General features: G+C 27.6%; 1 protein-coding gene across 2 annotated transcripts in view; it reads left to right on the top strand.

The window, feature by feature from the left end:
* The window catches only part of LOC112688531 (cyclic nucleotide-gated cation channel subunit A), a 249148-nt gene that overhangs the window by 120313 nt on the left and 112206 nt on the right, over positions 1 to 16629 (top strand). For both annotated transcript variants that reach the window (XM_025561796.1, XM_025561788.1), the window contains exon 3: positions 5172 to 5321. In XM_025561796.1, the coding sequence (XP_025417581.1) occupies positions 5172 to 5321 (150 nt within the window). The remainder of the gene's footprint in view (positions 1 to 5171; positions 5322 to 16629) is intronic.

Raw genomic sequence — 16629 nt, 5'->3', positions numbered from 1 at the left:
TATGACTTATGTTTATACTATGGAAGAATAGATTGATTGCGTCCGTATTGTCTTCGTTGAATGCTTGATGGAGTGTGGTGGCATTATTATTAATTGCATTTATTATAATACTTTGAAATTTAGCCTTACAGCTCATATATAGTATGTGTTTGTGTTACCCTCTGGTCTTAATTATTCCTTTCTATATCGTTCACCCGATTTCTACTATTTATGATTTATGTGATCCCCCTATGTAGTGTGAGTCGTAAGGATCTATATTTATGTATGTCCGTAACAGTGGCCAATGGCGTGTTAAATATAAATGCTATTGTTTGAAGATAAAAATGACGTCCGAATCAGGCGTTTCAGATAAGATTAGATTTGTTTTTGGTAGTATCTGACAACAGAAAAATATTTATTACGAAAAGAATATAATATCATATACATATATAATATAACATTTTACAATCCGAGATTCGAATAATAATAGAAGTGATAATATTATAATTTAGTAACAATTATACGACCTTGAATCGGAAACACTATGTACTTTTTTTTTTAACACAATATTAGGGTTGTACGATATTTAAAGTTTATTTTTTTTTTCGTAGGTATTTTTTTCTCCGTACCGTAATATACTGAATCGGGGAAGAAAACCTATACATTATTATAAACTTGACATTCATAGCAATATTTCAAAGGCATGATCCGTATAAATAATACAGATGAATAGCATTTCGTGCGTTTCTATATGTATGTCGAGAGTTTATATGTAAAACACCTACGCATACCATTGACACGTACTCAACATATATCGGACGTATATATATGTGTAAACAGACATGTGCTGTAGGAATCGATTAATGGCTTGTCTGTCATAATAACGAATTGAAGGTAATTTCATGTCCGTTCGATTGACCACCGGCAGAGAAGAATTCAAAGGACACCATTTGTATTTATATCGGATGTTCACGAGGAATTATAGTCGCTATACGGGAGACCCGTTGGATCACGATTGGGCTGATATGCTACATAATTTTTTTCAATCCATTAGGTTATCATCGTATCATGGATCAAACTTAAGTTTTCGCGTTACCGAGAAATTGGAAAAGGTAAACAGGTAAAATGAAGGAGAACGTAATATACAAGTGTACATGTTATGGTGAATGATAACATAATCGTTTTACTATAATATTAATTCAGAGGGATAATCTGATTGATATCATACTTTTGTAGAAACATCCAAATTGTTATTAAATATTCTTTTTTAAATCAAATCTAATTAGATTATCTAGAAATTGTGGACTACTTGATATTTTCTTTGTAGCACGAACATAACATTAAATAAGGTTAACAAGTGATATTTACATATATATATATATGATTAAATATGTTTTTATTGTTATTTTTTACGATTCAATATCAGAAAATTAAAACGAAAAGGATCAAAATCCATCACCATTACCATCTTCATAATTGCCTTACATGAAATCGAAAATCAAAAATTGGTCTGGAAAAATAAAGTTGTGACCAGCCCAAATACATAATATATGTCTTAGTTGGAAAAACTTGGTAATCCTGCATCAGTGTCCGTAAAAAAAAACAACTGCTCCTACATACACAGTGAAGGGAGGGAGAAGTCATGGTGTTCGAAATACACGTGCAAGAAGGGACATTGTGGCGAGGCATTCACTCGCCTCGTCTTTGTTGACCAGTCCTCGTATCGGAATTCTTTTCACGTGACTAATCCTTTAAGGCGCGGTCGCGACAACGACTGCGACGCAATCCGACCGATACCGGAATAATGTGCGGAACATAAAATAAACGAGACAGCTGACGACAGGGGAAGGATGACCGTGTGTGTTGACGTGGAGAGCCCGATAAAATCCGGTCAAGATCAGTGGCACTAAGGAACCACCGTCGGTTGCATAATATTCTCATAATATATTGCCGGTGTGAATCGAACATCTGCGTTTCCGCGGTTCATCAGCTATAGCGTTTTGCGCAATCGAAACCGTAACGATTATAAATTATAATTGTTGCTGTTTGCTATGTTTCCGAGGAAAATAGTACGTTGCGTATGTGTTATATACGCATTTTCGACTTTGAGATCTAACTACAACGACTGCTTGTTTGAACGTCGATTAATGATATCAAGTTTTACTGCGAATTTATTCTTGGATTGATTAAACATAATCCGTCGGAATAGCATGATACGTGTGCATCATTATAATTCCAAGTAGGAATTACTTGACAGGAAATCTCGTGGCAAATAATGACTATTATAATGTATCCTGTGAAACGTCTACGAATAGATTATTTGTAGTATAATGAGTGCACTGCCAAGGTTGTAAAAGATATACGATTAAGGTTGAGACGTCTTCACTAATGTTAACTGTAACAGTTGGCGAGTCAAATTATTTTTTTGCGATATCGATAATAAACATAACATACTCGTATATTATACATAGAACCGTAACACTATCGGCTTTATTGAACTGAACAAGCTTTTGAAAGCATGGAGAGAAACAAATTATTGAATTTTAATTGATAATTGAATGGAAATACGGTCAAACGGATATAGATGATAATATTTTTAAAATAGGCATATTATGTTTTGATTTTGTATTATTGTTAATTTAAATGAATATGATATATTATGAATGGGTCTAAAGTTTTATAGTCAAGTTTAAAACAAATATAGTTACCTACAAATTATAAACTTTTACATGAACAATTAATTTTCTATCATTTATATTTTATATTAACTTGCCGTTGCGCAACAGTAATTGAATTCTATTTAATTAAAATCAATGTATATAGTTTTTCAGTGTGAATATATAAATGCCGTTAAGTCTAATGAAAAACATGAAAAATATCCCATCGAATTATCAGTTTTTATCGGGCTATAGACAGTTAGTCCTCCAATGTTGAACTTTTTACGTATTTCTTTGGTATAAAAAAAAATAAAAAAATACTGATAACGTAAACAACTAACTAAGAAAAAAATTACGCTTTTGTAATAGCGCCATGTCAATGTATTACTATGCTTTATTTGGAATCTAAAATGGTCGTAGTTCGAATGGGTATTATTTGACGAATGTTTAGCAAAGTCTTTGACTGGATAAACGAGTTGAGAAAAAATATTTAATGTTTTGTGTATACGCGTGAGCGAGACAAATAGGATTTCAGCAGAACTTCTTGAAATCCTATAGAGTTTCAAGTCAAATAAGTGCATGAGTAAAGTTAAGACATTTATTTAGATTATTTGTTTAGTAACTTCGATCATACTCTTTTCTTCAAACAAATAACACATGACATAACTTAGTTTCCCTAAATTTAGCATGATATATAATAACTTAAAAGATGCCTTCGGTTCGGACCTCGAATACCGACATTTACTTTATGTCCGAAACTCACAAAATCACTCGGCTTTCAATTTAATTAAAATTTTCAAATTCTTAACAGACATATTTTTATAGTTATTGTAAACATAAAATGTTATATTTTATTATTAAACAAAATAGTTCATCTCACACAATTCAATAAAATTATTCAAATTAATAATGCAATGTTCTTATAATAAAAAGAAGTTAGGTACCCAAACATACATTCTTAAAACCAATGTTTAACTTTTAATTTTTAAATGCTAACGTTTATTGATTAATAAAAATGAATTATAAGAATAATATTTTGTAGAATAAATTTGATTATATTTATAAGTATAATTCCAAATATGTTAATAACATATTTAAATATATTAAAAATAATAAATTAAAATAATATTAACATAAAAATAAAATTAACGATATTCATTAGAAATAGGATAAGTAAACCACCTAAAATAATGAGTGTTAATACAATAACAAAATTAATAAAAATAATTATAATTGATAAATAATTAATCACACTGAATTTTTAGCAAATAATTTGATAATACCTTGAAGGTGAATCACAAATAATATTTTATTTTATGTTATTCTTGTAAAATTATGAGCTACTAATGAATGATTTACTGAAAAATATGTTTCGATGAGTTTAAAATAACTGTTTGAAATATGCGTTTCTTCATTACCTACGTGAAATTATGTAAAATAAGTTAATTATATAAAATTAGAAATAAACAAAAATAATAGCTTATTTTATGCAGAATCTTTCGAAACGTTGAAAAAACGGAGATTAGTTGTAAATATTAGTTTTTTTAATTAATCGTGTACCTCCTCAATCAATTCATATCTCTGTTAATAAAAAATAGTGATTCTATACTTTGATCTTGGTATTCTGTAATGTTTCTATTTTTTTTTTTTTTTTTTTTTTTAAAGCAGCAAAAATAAATATTCGAGAAATTTATTATTTTAATGAATGCATGTACAAATGTTACCCAAAGATGATATAATTTTTCAAATATTATTCTGAGTTTTGTATAATTACAGTAGAACCCGTTTAAGACGCTCTCCAAAGGACAAGTTAAAAATAACGTCTTAAGCGGGAAATCGTATTACGCGGGAACAAAATGATGTTGTCAAAATCAAGGGACTCGTAAAAATAAGCGTATTAGCCGGTAAATTCTCTTAAGCTAGAGCTTCTTAAACAGGTTCTATTGTAGTTAATAATTTCATATTTTCTGAGACTATTTATAACTAAACGAGCATTAAAATAATAAAATTTGAACTATCGATAAATCTGAAAAAAAATCACCCGGCAACCCTTTCAATCAGAATCGACGTTTTAAAAATTATAATACATTAGTTTATATATATATAAATAGATCATCCGTCGTTGTAATTCATCTGATTATGACATTCTTTTTTAAATTGTTTTCAAATATTCATAATTTTGAAAGCGTATTATTATGTGATATTGATACATTTACTTTAAATTGAGAAGAAACTAAGTCAATTGGTTCTGGATTGATATTTTGAATCACCGATATCACCTCCTCGGCTTGACTTCGTGTAATGTAATATTAATGTTTATATAATTATTTATTTTTTTATATTTTTTGGTTTTTTCACAATAGCTTATACAAATCTACCTACAGCAGCTATGCTCATAAATAATTCCCAATAATTGATTGTATCACCGTTTGGCGACTTTGTTGCAGTTTTATTTGGCATTGAAATATTGATAAACGTTTTTAAGTTACTATAAATACATAAACAATGACTAATTAATATATATGTATTGTATAGGCTAACGACGGAATGGATCCTATGTCAGATCGTCTCCAAGACACGCAATTTAACTATGCTACAGCGCCATCAGTCATTTCGGGAAACGCATTTAGCTCCCCGTCGAAAATTCACAATTCTATCAACAAACATAACTTGACACAGTCACACGTAAGTAACAAAACTTAATAATATTACGAATAATATTTCGGTTTCGATGGGATGGTAAGACATCAATATGAACAAACAGGAAGAATCATCAGGTTAAAAAAAAAAATCTTGCATCCACGTAAGAACTATTTTAAAAATGTTATGCGTGAAATGTTCTTGTAGCAGTCGTATATTGAACTAATAAGATTTATTTACAAAAATGTCTTACGATTGCGTAAATAAATGTACGACTACTTAATTAAAAATGCATAATATCAAATATTTGTACTCAGAAAAAACGGACTCGGAATATTCATATCCTATTTTGAGTAAAGATCAGTTTTTTCATGATTATAATTGTTTTTATCGGAATGTTCGTTACATACCATTTGGAATGCAAGACACGAAATCGCTTGGCCACCCGGCATTAGAGATCATCTTGATTCCTTTACATTTTTTTATGTTCTTGTATTGTGTATTTCTCCTATAAGTCTACACAGTTGTTTCCATTGTATAAATGTAGAAATTACGAGTTCAAATATTCCTAGAGTGGAAACATTTTTCCTTGTAATATTAGTAATTATATGACAAATTCTCAATTGTTTTTATCTCTTAGACAAATATGTGTTAAAATGTATAGTCGTACAGGTACAAAATATTTAGTCTTATTACATAAAAAATAATTATACTTATAATAAATGTAATAAAAAATTGTCTACTAAAACGAAAAAAAATATCAGTGGATATAATACGAGTAGCAGCATTTTTGATCAACATGTTTTTCGGGTTAAAAAAGTCTAACAAAAACATGTTGTTCAATCAATGCATTCGGAGTATGTATTCGAATATAATAAAGATATTAGGGCATTTATCGTAATTATTTTTTGTTATTCATGATATATATTTGATGCGTTATATTATGTAAACGGTTCATTAAATCGTAATAGTCTTAAGGACAAATTGATGTTTTCAGTAATATTTACGAAGTTTAATATTATGAACAAATGCCAAATGTTATTGCTATTATTATTATTATTATTATTAGTATTATTATTTATTATTCTTGGAATATTAATTATACAACTGGAATGGAGTAGAGTATCAGGAATTACTTCTGATAGTAGAATATCTCGATGTCAGACCTGAACATGGACAATGCACAGAAATGTGCCTTGGGTAATATGAACTAACAATTATACGCATTACCTTGGCCAGCACTTTATTCCTATTTATTCTTGTTTTTACCAAATATTATTATTTTTTTTTCTATATACATGTTTCCCTGGAAATTTTGGAAATTTTCCAAACAGTTCATTGGTTTTTTTTTTTTTTTTTATTATTATTGTCTCTTTAATGGATTTTTTGTGCCTGAAGGATTTTTTTCTCGGTGTACAATGATGTAAACGCTTTCACTTAATATTTGTCAATTTAATTTGGTATTTTTGTTTTAAAAAATGATTTATATGTTAGCGAGTTATTCTTCATTTTTTTAACATTATTTTCTTTAATATAAACTGATTACTTAATTTCATTCACCTCGAATCGTGTTTTGAAAACTATGGTATATTGGTTTCATGTTTAAAATACGTATTTATTGATACTATTTTTCATGCCTGTATTTCATCTGACTATGGTATCTTCTGACATAGGTCAAGTTTAAACCTTATTATAATTTTGTATAATTTAATATGAAAACCATTGTTTTAGTAATTAGTTTAATATTTTAAACAATATGAATAGATCATAATGTTATTAAAATTGTTTGACTAGTTACAATGAAATATGTCAAAAAAGGAACTAAATAAATAAATAAATAAATATTAACTGCCCACCGATCAATTTCCTAATTTATCCCTGTTTCATAAAGTGCGACAATAAATTGATGTCCTATGCAAGTATGTAGTGAAATTGCATAACCGACACGCCGAGACCACAAATTGATTATTTTCATGTAATATCTATATAAAATACATTTAAAACTATCAAAAACTTTTTTTCTAAATATTTATCATCAATCGTCATTATTAGACTGAGTCTATTATATTATCTTAATGATATTGTTCATAATTTACAAGTGACACAATAATTTTAATAAATAATATAATTATGTTTGTAAGAATTATTAAGATAATTCTTATTAAGAATAATTAATATAAAAGAAAATTTTTATAAAATTTGTCTGTACCAGAAAAGTAATGTTTAGAATAATTTTATTTAAGGATTTCTTGATTAAATGTTTTCGATTTATTGTCGAGATGTAATGTAGGAAAATTATTTAAAACAGTAAAAATGTACAATGAATGGTTATAGATGTCATGTTATTTTTTTTAATCCCTTAAAGTAGAGTGCAATAACAAATTATATTATTATTTTACTTATTTTATTTATGACCTAGTTTTAAATAATTAAATGGCAAATAAAAAAATAAAATATTATATTTTAAATGGTTGAGATGTATGTAAATATGTGAACAATTTTCCCATATTATCAATTTAAAATAAAAAATAAATTGTTATCGTCATGTAATTTATTAAACAAAAATCTTAGGGTGAAATTTTAAATTGTTTTAGAGTTTAATTAGAGAGTTACAAGTTTTAGTTTCTTTTAAAAATACATTAAAATCTTTACTTAAAATTAGTCATTTGTATTGTGATGCAATGAGAAACAGGATAAATATATCAAATTTTCTGTTTGAAAGATATCAAGATTAATAATTACTTAAGGAATAAAAAATTGTTATCAATTATAATAAATAATTTAATACTTTTAAATTACTGCAATATTTAGGTCCGATTAGTCATCATTAAAAATTTAAAATATAAAGTACACGATGTTTCAAAAATCTTCATTACGATCTGACATAGTTCGGCAACGGTTAATCGCAGGTTAATGACCAATGTAGTAACGGAAAGATTAGATAACTATGTTTATTTTAAGTTATGTAGTTGATAAATTTGGTACCGTAATGGTTAGTGAACTAGGAACCGTTAGTTTGTTTCATTATAGCGACTCCGCAACAGAAAGCATTTTGCGTCCTACGTTTCAATAAGTGTGAGTCGGCAATAATCGTTCAACGTGATTTTCAAAGAACTTATAGAACTGAAGCTCCTATTGCTCAAAGCATTCGACCTTGGCACCAAACGTTCCAAGAAAGTGGTTGTCTGTGTGCACAGAAACGCTCAGGTCCACTTTGTACCTCTGACGCAAACATCGAGCGTGTTCGAGACTTTCGTTCGAAATCCACAGAAGTCTAAACGTCGTGCAGGCCTAGAGCTAGATCTCCCACATTCGATCATTTGGCGTATTCTACGACGTCGTTTGACATTGAAGGTATATTGAATACAACTGTTACAATCCCTCCTACTGGATGACAAACAAAAAAGGATTGATTTTTGCAAATTCATATCCGAAAAACAAGAGTTATTTGTCTTACGCATTGTTTTTTCGGATGAAACCACATATTATCTAAGTGGAAAAATCAACCACCATAATGTCAGAATTTGGGCTTTAGAGCAACCACACGCAACTGTTGAACATTAAAGAGATTTACCAAAAATCAATGTTTTCTGCGTAATTTCCAGGAAAAAAGTTTACTGTCCATTTTTTTTTTTTTTTTTGAAAAAAACAAAGTAACGAATAACAGATATCTAAAGATGTTGCAAACATGGTTATTTCCACAGTTACAAACAGATAGTGATGAGTTTGTTTTTCAACAAGATGGAGTACCGCCGCAATGGAAGTTAGAAGTTCGCTAGTATTTTTATGGTGAACTCTTTCAGCAATGGATTGGGCGTAAAGGAAACGACTATTTGGCGATTCATCCCTGGCTACCACGTTCCCCTAACCTCGCAGTTTATGATTTTTTTTTTTTTATGTGGCTACATAAAAGATAAAGTGTATGTACTGCCATTACCTACAAACTCTGAAGAGTTAAAAATCAGAATCAAAGATACTGCTAATGCCGTGACAACAGATATGATCAGCAACATTTGAGATGAATTTGATTACCGTATAGATGTGTGTCAGGTGGCCGGTTGGGGTTATATTAAACATATTAAAAATTTGTAACTAAAGTAATTAAAACTTGACTATTTTAAGAATATATTTTACTTTATTTCACCCTTATATCTTCATTTTTAATATAAATATAAATTTTTGAAATTGGATGAAAACTTTTGATACACCGTGTATTTAAATTTATTTATATTATATAAGTGAGTATTAATATTAATTAAGTATTAATTTTATTCGCTATGTTTTCATTACTATGAATAAAAATATGGTCTAAACTAGAATGATTAATATCTTTTTGTAATCTAGTATAAATGTTCACAAAAGAGATAAATACAGTTTCAGATAATATATTAAGATATTTATCATTATTTTCATGCCCATCAATTATATTAACATTCATTCATCACATCGTAATGTCACCAGTAATTACTGTTATTTTATTGTTGATTTGTAAACTATTCATTACATCTCTTAATGAGTTTATAAAATTATAACTATCAGTACTGGGAGATCTATAAACGCATTAAATTAATTCGAATTTTGATATTATAAATAACTAGTTTTACAATATTATAATCTCCGAAATCATACACAAACAATTCTACACTTAAGTAATGGTTGGCAAAAACCATCATTTTATTTCCTTTTGTGGAGGAAAAATATAAATCATAACCATTTAATACAATGGTTCTGAACTGGTGAATCGTGAAAAATGTCTGATATTTGAAAATATCGATCGATGAAACTATGACAGCTAAATGTCAATTAATTTTATAGATAAGACGATACATATATAGGTAAACTGGACGGTTCTAACCCAACTAGATATCTTAGTGCGTAGCCAAAGTAATTGTTGTTGTCAAGTGCATGAGTGTGACGCGAAAACTTGTGATGTACAATGGTGTGCCGTGAATAAAAAAAGGTTGAGAACCACTGATCTAATATATAATTAATAAAATACATAACACGATAGAACATTACGCCAAGTTTCTGTAAGCACTATTATATCAATCTCTATATTTAATATAATTTTCAAGAAACACTAGTAATTCATCATAGTGTGCATTAACATTTCTAATATTACAACACGTTATATTAAAATGATTATAATTTTCTTCGTTATTTACATATACAAATTCGGAAAAAGGTTCATAATAATTAGTTCAATAATTCATATAACCCATTCATTATCAATGAGAAAAAAATATATAACTCACATATAGTTTTGTTTAAAGATTAAAGATACAGGTAGAGCCGATAATAATTTAAGTTAATTTTGTTAAAAATAATTCATCGTCTAATAATATAGCTTTCAAATGTAAATCATTTTTTATAAATAGTTTTTAATCTTTGAACTAACTGAACTCATAACCATTATCGGGGGCAAATGTTTTGGTTTTAAAAATGAATTTCTATTGAATTGGATTGTTATATTTTATGTAAATATCCTCATTTTTTCAACTAGAACCAACCCTACTACCTGTTAGTTTAGTTTTCCTGGTGGCTTCTATCATGATTCTTCTGCATTGTTTCATAGTTACTTCAGCTGCTATTTTATTTGGTCTTTTATTGAATTTGGATTGAACTCTGAAAGATATTGACGATTTTCACATTTAAAGCTGTAGCATTTTTTTCTTTGTGAAATTGCAGTCATCGTTATTTATATTTGGGACTCCAACAATTTCAACAAAGTTATCAAGGAAATTTCGTTCTAAGTTATTCACTTTTTTAGGATAACAAATTAAATTCATTACGTAAATCATTATTTTGCTTTTATAATATTTTATTCTTTTCCCTCAAATCTTTCATAGATAGAATTAGTTCATGAAGTTGTTTGTTGAAAACATCAAACTTTTTGCTCGTGAAATTCTTGAATCCGTTAAATTTTAATAGATTCATTGGTTATTACATAAGCCTCATTATATTTCGTAGTATTTTTATAAGTATTTTTAACTTAGAATTGTTATAGAGTTTACATTTTGAATAGCACCATTTTTTGTTTAGCAATATCATACATAACATATATTACATAACATTTTAATGGAAAAGAACGACAAGAAAAAGTAAATATTATTAAAAGATAAGCGACGTACATATAAAATGTACACCTCAACCGCACAAAGATTAGCAGATAATTGCTATTCATGATTATATTATAGTGGTCAGCGAAATTAATCTGAATTATTAACTAAAAGTAATATACCTACATAGTGTTCATGTATTTCAAATTATCTATATATCTATATATATAAAAATGGAGCCAACAATGTATAACATTTCATCAATTGAAAATGGCTGGGCTGATTTAGCTTAATTTTTTTTAAATGTTCGTAATTGCCAAGAGAAGGTTTTTATGAAAACATTTTTTGGGAAAGTGCTATTGTTTAATAAATCGTAGTTTAATTTAATAATTTTTGACCTAGTCGATAACTACGCAATTTAAAATTAATTATTAAATGAAACTATTAATAAACTATTAAAAATTATTAATTTTATTTTTGGTATTGAATGATGGGTATTCCATAAATATTGAACACCAAGATCCCGCAACAGGTGCCAAACCAAACAAGAATGTTAGTTCGAAGAATTATTATGCATATCGCTTGATAATTAGACGCGATTAGGACAACGTTATTCCACGATGTCGTGAACTTTGTCAACAATTCATAGTCGATATGAATGTAAAGATAGAGAGCAAACGATTTCGATACTTGTGATTCAATCAAAAAAAGCTGCGTGCGGAAGATTTTCAAAACAATTGTTAGATATTGGTGATGGGAAAATTACTACAGATGAAACGGGATGTATACCGAACGATTTCTGCACAATCATTGATTCGTATGATGCTTTCATTGACCAGATATTTCCCAATCTACACAGACAGTACACAAATCATGAGTGGCTGGCAGAAAGAGCAATTTTAATAGCAAAAAATGTGGACGTCATCGAATTGAATCTCAAGATACAACATTTGTTACCAGGAGACTTGGTGTCATACAAATCTATTGATACAGTTTGCGATGCTATTGAAGCTGTAAATTATCCAACATTTTTTAAAATCATTGGATTTACCAGGAATGCCAGCAAAATTTACATCTGAAGGTTGGATCTCCGGTTATTTTGCTTCAAAATATGAACCCACCACGATTGTGCAACGATTAGTCATTAAAAAATTAATGATAAATATTATCGAAGCCATCATTTTAAATGGCAAATTTTGAGGTGTAAATATATTATTACCGCGAATACCTATTATACCCACAGATGTGCCAATACAATTGAAACGCCTTCAATTTCCAATTAGATTGGCATTTGCAATGACTATCAATAAGTCTCAAGGCCAAACAATGTCTGTCTGTGACTTAGATTTGAGTACATCATGTTTTTCACACGGACAATTATACGTAACATGCTCTCGAACCATCCAGTTTGTTTGTGTTGGCGAAAGATGGGATAACAAAAAATATTGTACACTCTTTTGCATTAAAGGATTGATATCGTTTTTTACTAATATTGTCATAATTAGCTATATATATAATATTTAATAATATATATAAAATTTTAAAGGATCAATTTTAATAAATTATTAAAAAAAATAAATTATGTTTTTTCATTTTTATATTCCGTCACCGTTCACAGCACTCCATACCCTATCCACTTATATACCACATCCTTACACGCCTATATTATATTAGTTATTTTTTTCTAGCAAAATATTCCCTAGAAATAATTTATATGACAAAACAACGTTTTTCATGTCCGCTAGTAATATAATATAACAATAATATTTTGAATTCAACACTCGATACATGTTTTGGTTAAAGCAAGTGTAGTACACGGATGCAGCGTCAAGCTTATGTCCTGGAGTTGATTTTAAACAGGATAAATATCTGTCACACTAAATCCCCTCCCACCAAAACGCATTATATACAACCGATAATCTTAGTGAATTCTTGGTACACTAAATCTTATTTCCATAATTTCAAAACTAATACATCTTGTTGTCTTTCATTCATCGCAGACCAAATTAAATTCCGCTATTAACATATTTTTTATATCAAATCGCTATAAATAGTTTTGTATGATTTTTCAATTGTGTCTTTTGAGTTATAATGTTAATTCATCATAAATGCGGCTAGAATGATTTGTCTCACGTAGTACACGCTATCAGTGACTTATTATTTTTACACATTCAAACGTAACAATCATCAAATACCTAAAATGATTTTTAATTGACCTCGTGATCAGTCCAAAAATAGTAAGTATTTTGACATTTGCTTACGTTTTTTGGTAATTTTTTCATCTTATACTTCAAGATTTCCAAACAAAAATTCTAATAACGAATTTCAATTGTAATTATATAATTTAAGGTTAAATTATAATAATTTATAGTAAATCAATCCCTCGATATCTGCCGATTTTTATCCGCGGTTGGATCTACGATAAAATATTATTAATGCGATAGCGTTTAATCGTTATTACACGAACTCTGTAGAAATTTATTTTTAACGATTATATATGTACAAATATGTACTTGCATATATACTTATATACTCATGTACGGTTAATAATCGTCAATTTATCAGTTGTCAGTTGATATTTGTGCATGACACGTGTACAATTATTTCGTAATTGATATATTTAGTAATGAAATAAAATCTTTTAAAATGGCTTCTCAATCTAAATTTTAAATGAAAAGGAGAGGAAACGTTTTATCACTCGTGCAAAAAATTGAAATTTTGGACAAATTAAAAAGTGGTGATACTGTAGTGTCGTTCGCTAGATTTAACAACAAACATATATTACTTAGTTTTTTCATTCTTCCTAATATATATGTATAGATAATAACTAAATTAGTTGTATGATAAAAAAATTATTTATTTAAGAAAATATATATATATATATATATATATATATATATATACTCGTATATTAAAAAAATATAAACATTATTGCGATTTTTAAAGTTAAAAAAATTAAACTTAACCTCCTTTTTTACATTGATTTATGGTCTTGTTATTTGTGGTTTCGTTATCCGCACAAGTTTGTTGAGACGTAATCTCCGCGGATAACAAAGAATTACTGTACTTATCTGAATTGTGTTGGTATAAAAAGGATTTTTTATCCCTTCGTTTCATTCATTACTTGCAATTGTATGCTTTATTTGGTAATATGTATAATTTATGTAATTGTATTTGTAATTAATTATTTATTATTTGCAAGACAATTTACAAAAAAACTTAACATTAGAAAGATCTTACCATACTTACTTTGAGTTGCACATGTGTTTAAAGTAAATATATATATATATACGTAGCTACACGTGTATAAAGTCAATTTTTATTTGTTTAATTATTTAGTTGATTATCTTACGAAAAATATTATTGTGTTTAAGATTTCTTGTTATTTCTGGCCACCGATTGACCCCAATCATTCACAAGTTTTTAATATTTGTTAAAATATCTTATACTTCACATTGTGCTAAATTTTGAAGCCACGATTCAAGTCACTACAACAATACTAAAAATATAACTTATTTGTTTTAAATGTAATATTTTTCATATCAAAAATAAAAATAACCAAATATGTCCAAAATTAAAATTAAACTTTATTCACATACATTTTTAAATATTCTTAAACTTATTTTTTCTTACCAATTTTATATTGCATTATTTTTTTGTTCTACTAAAATCGATATTTTATTTTACTTAAGGTTGTGTGGTGTTTGGATAAAAGTTTTATTTAACCTCAAGGGTCATAACCATCAAAATTTATATATTGTTACTGAACTCTATATTACAATGCACTTTCGTGAAATTGCTGCCAATAGTAGATGAAAATTTCAACATCAGAACATCTAGTATAAATCAAATATCGATTAGACGTTGGACAGCGGTCTATTTGAAAAATATAAGGTTTGTCGTATTCTTAACATTGTGGATAAAATGAAGCTAGGAAAACTAGATGATTTATTTTATTTCCCTTGTAAGTCTCCTTTTTGTTCATTGAATAGGCAATAATTCAAAATTTTGTTAAATAACACCAAAAAAAACTTTTTTTAATAAAAGGCATAGTACAATATACTTTTCCTATTATTTATTGTACTTATGTACATTCAAAAGCATGGAGTATACTTGTAAACGATTGGATGCATAAATATATCGTATGATATATCAATAAGTTTATCTACTAATCTAGAATATTTATGGTTAGAATAAAATATATAAATGGTGAAATAACTTTTCCAAAATAAACAGTTCTGTCCGATCTTAAAATTTTCTGTTTAAACATAAATTTTAACATTTAAATTCAATTGAGTACATTTTGTAATTAATATTTTTTGTATCATCTAAAACATCTATTAAAATATTTATCACAGAAGTAATAATAAGTTTGTTTAAATAATTTAGGAATATTAATTATTTACACCATTTTATGTTACTCTCTATAAGGTTCATTACAATCTAAAAGCAAATAAATATATCAAATAATTTTAATACAAGGTGACATGGTTCTGTAGTATAAAATAAAGACATTATATATATTATTTATGTATACATTATGTATTAACATTTACTATATTATACTTACGAAAAATATAAATACACTTCATTCCAAATATTTTTGAAAATATTTATTAACGTAGAGAAAAACAAATATGTAATTTAACATACTAACTAAATATAAAATACAAAAACTTGAAAATTTAAAAATAAACAAGAAGTAAATTTCACATTACATAGTAACTTAAAAATAAAAATGTATTCAATATGATACTAAACTGATTCTAAATGAAACACATCTGAATAGCATGTGCAAAGATATAATTAATCTCTTTCATAGGAGGTATATAGTCTAATCAAATATTCAATTAATTCTTCCACCTTCAATAAAATTATTTTCTAACTTATCAATTTTCGTACTAACATGCATTAGAGATACGGGTTAAGAATATTTTTAATTATTCATTTTAAGTAAAAATAAAATTACAAATATATTCTAATCATATCGTTTCTTAATAATTGATAACATACTGTGTATCAAGAAAATATACCCCTGAGTTTTTCTTTTACCTATAACTCCAAGAATATTTATTAGTTTTCTACTTCTTATAATTTAACTGATTCACAAGAACTGCGAGCGCAGACCAATTCCGTTTTTGAGTAGATCTGCTTAATTTTTTTTTATAAAACAGCGTGTTCTTTATATTTAACACACGGCCACCATTAAACGTAAGTTTCATGTTCACATCTTATAGGCCTGAAGGTTATAACGGCCACGTTATCTAAAATCGTTATCTCACGCCGCTCAGTTA

The sequence above is a fragment of the Sipha flava genome, unplaced genomic scaffold (assembly GCF_003268045.1).
Source record: "Sipha flava isolate LNK unplaced genomic scaffold, YSA_version1 110_pilon_pilon, whole genome shotgun sequence".
In the NCBI taxonomy this organism is placed as follows: Eukaryota; Metazoa; Arthropoda; class Insecta; order Hemiptera; family Aphididae; genus Sipha; species Sipha flava.
This window is presented reverse-complemented; position numbering and strand designations above follow the sequence as displayed.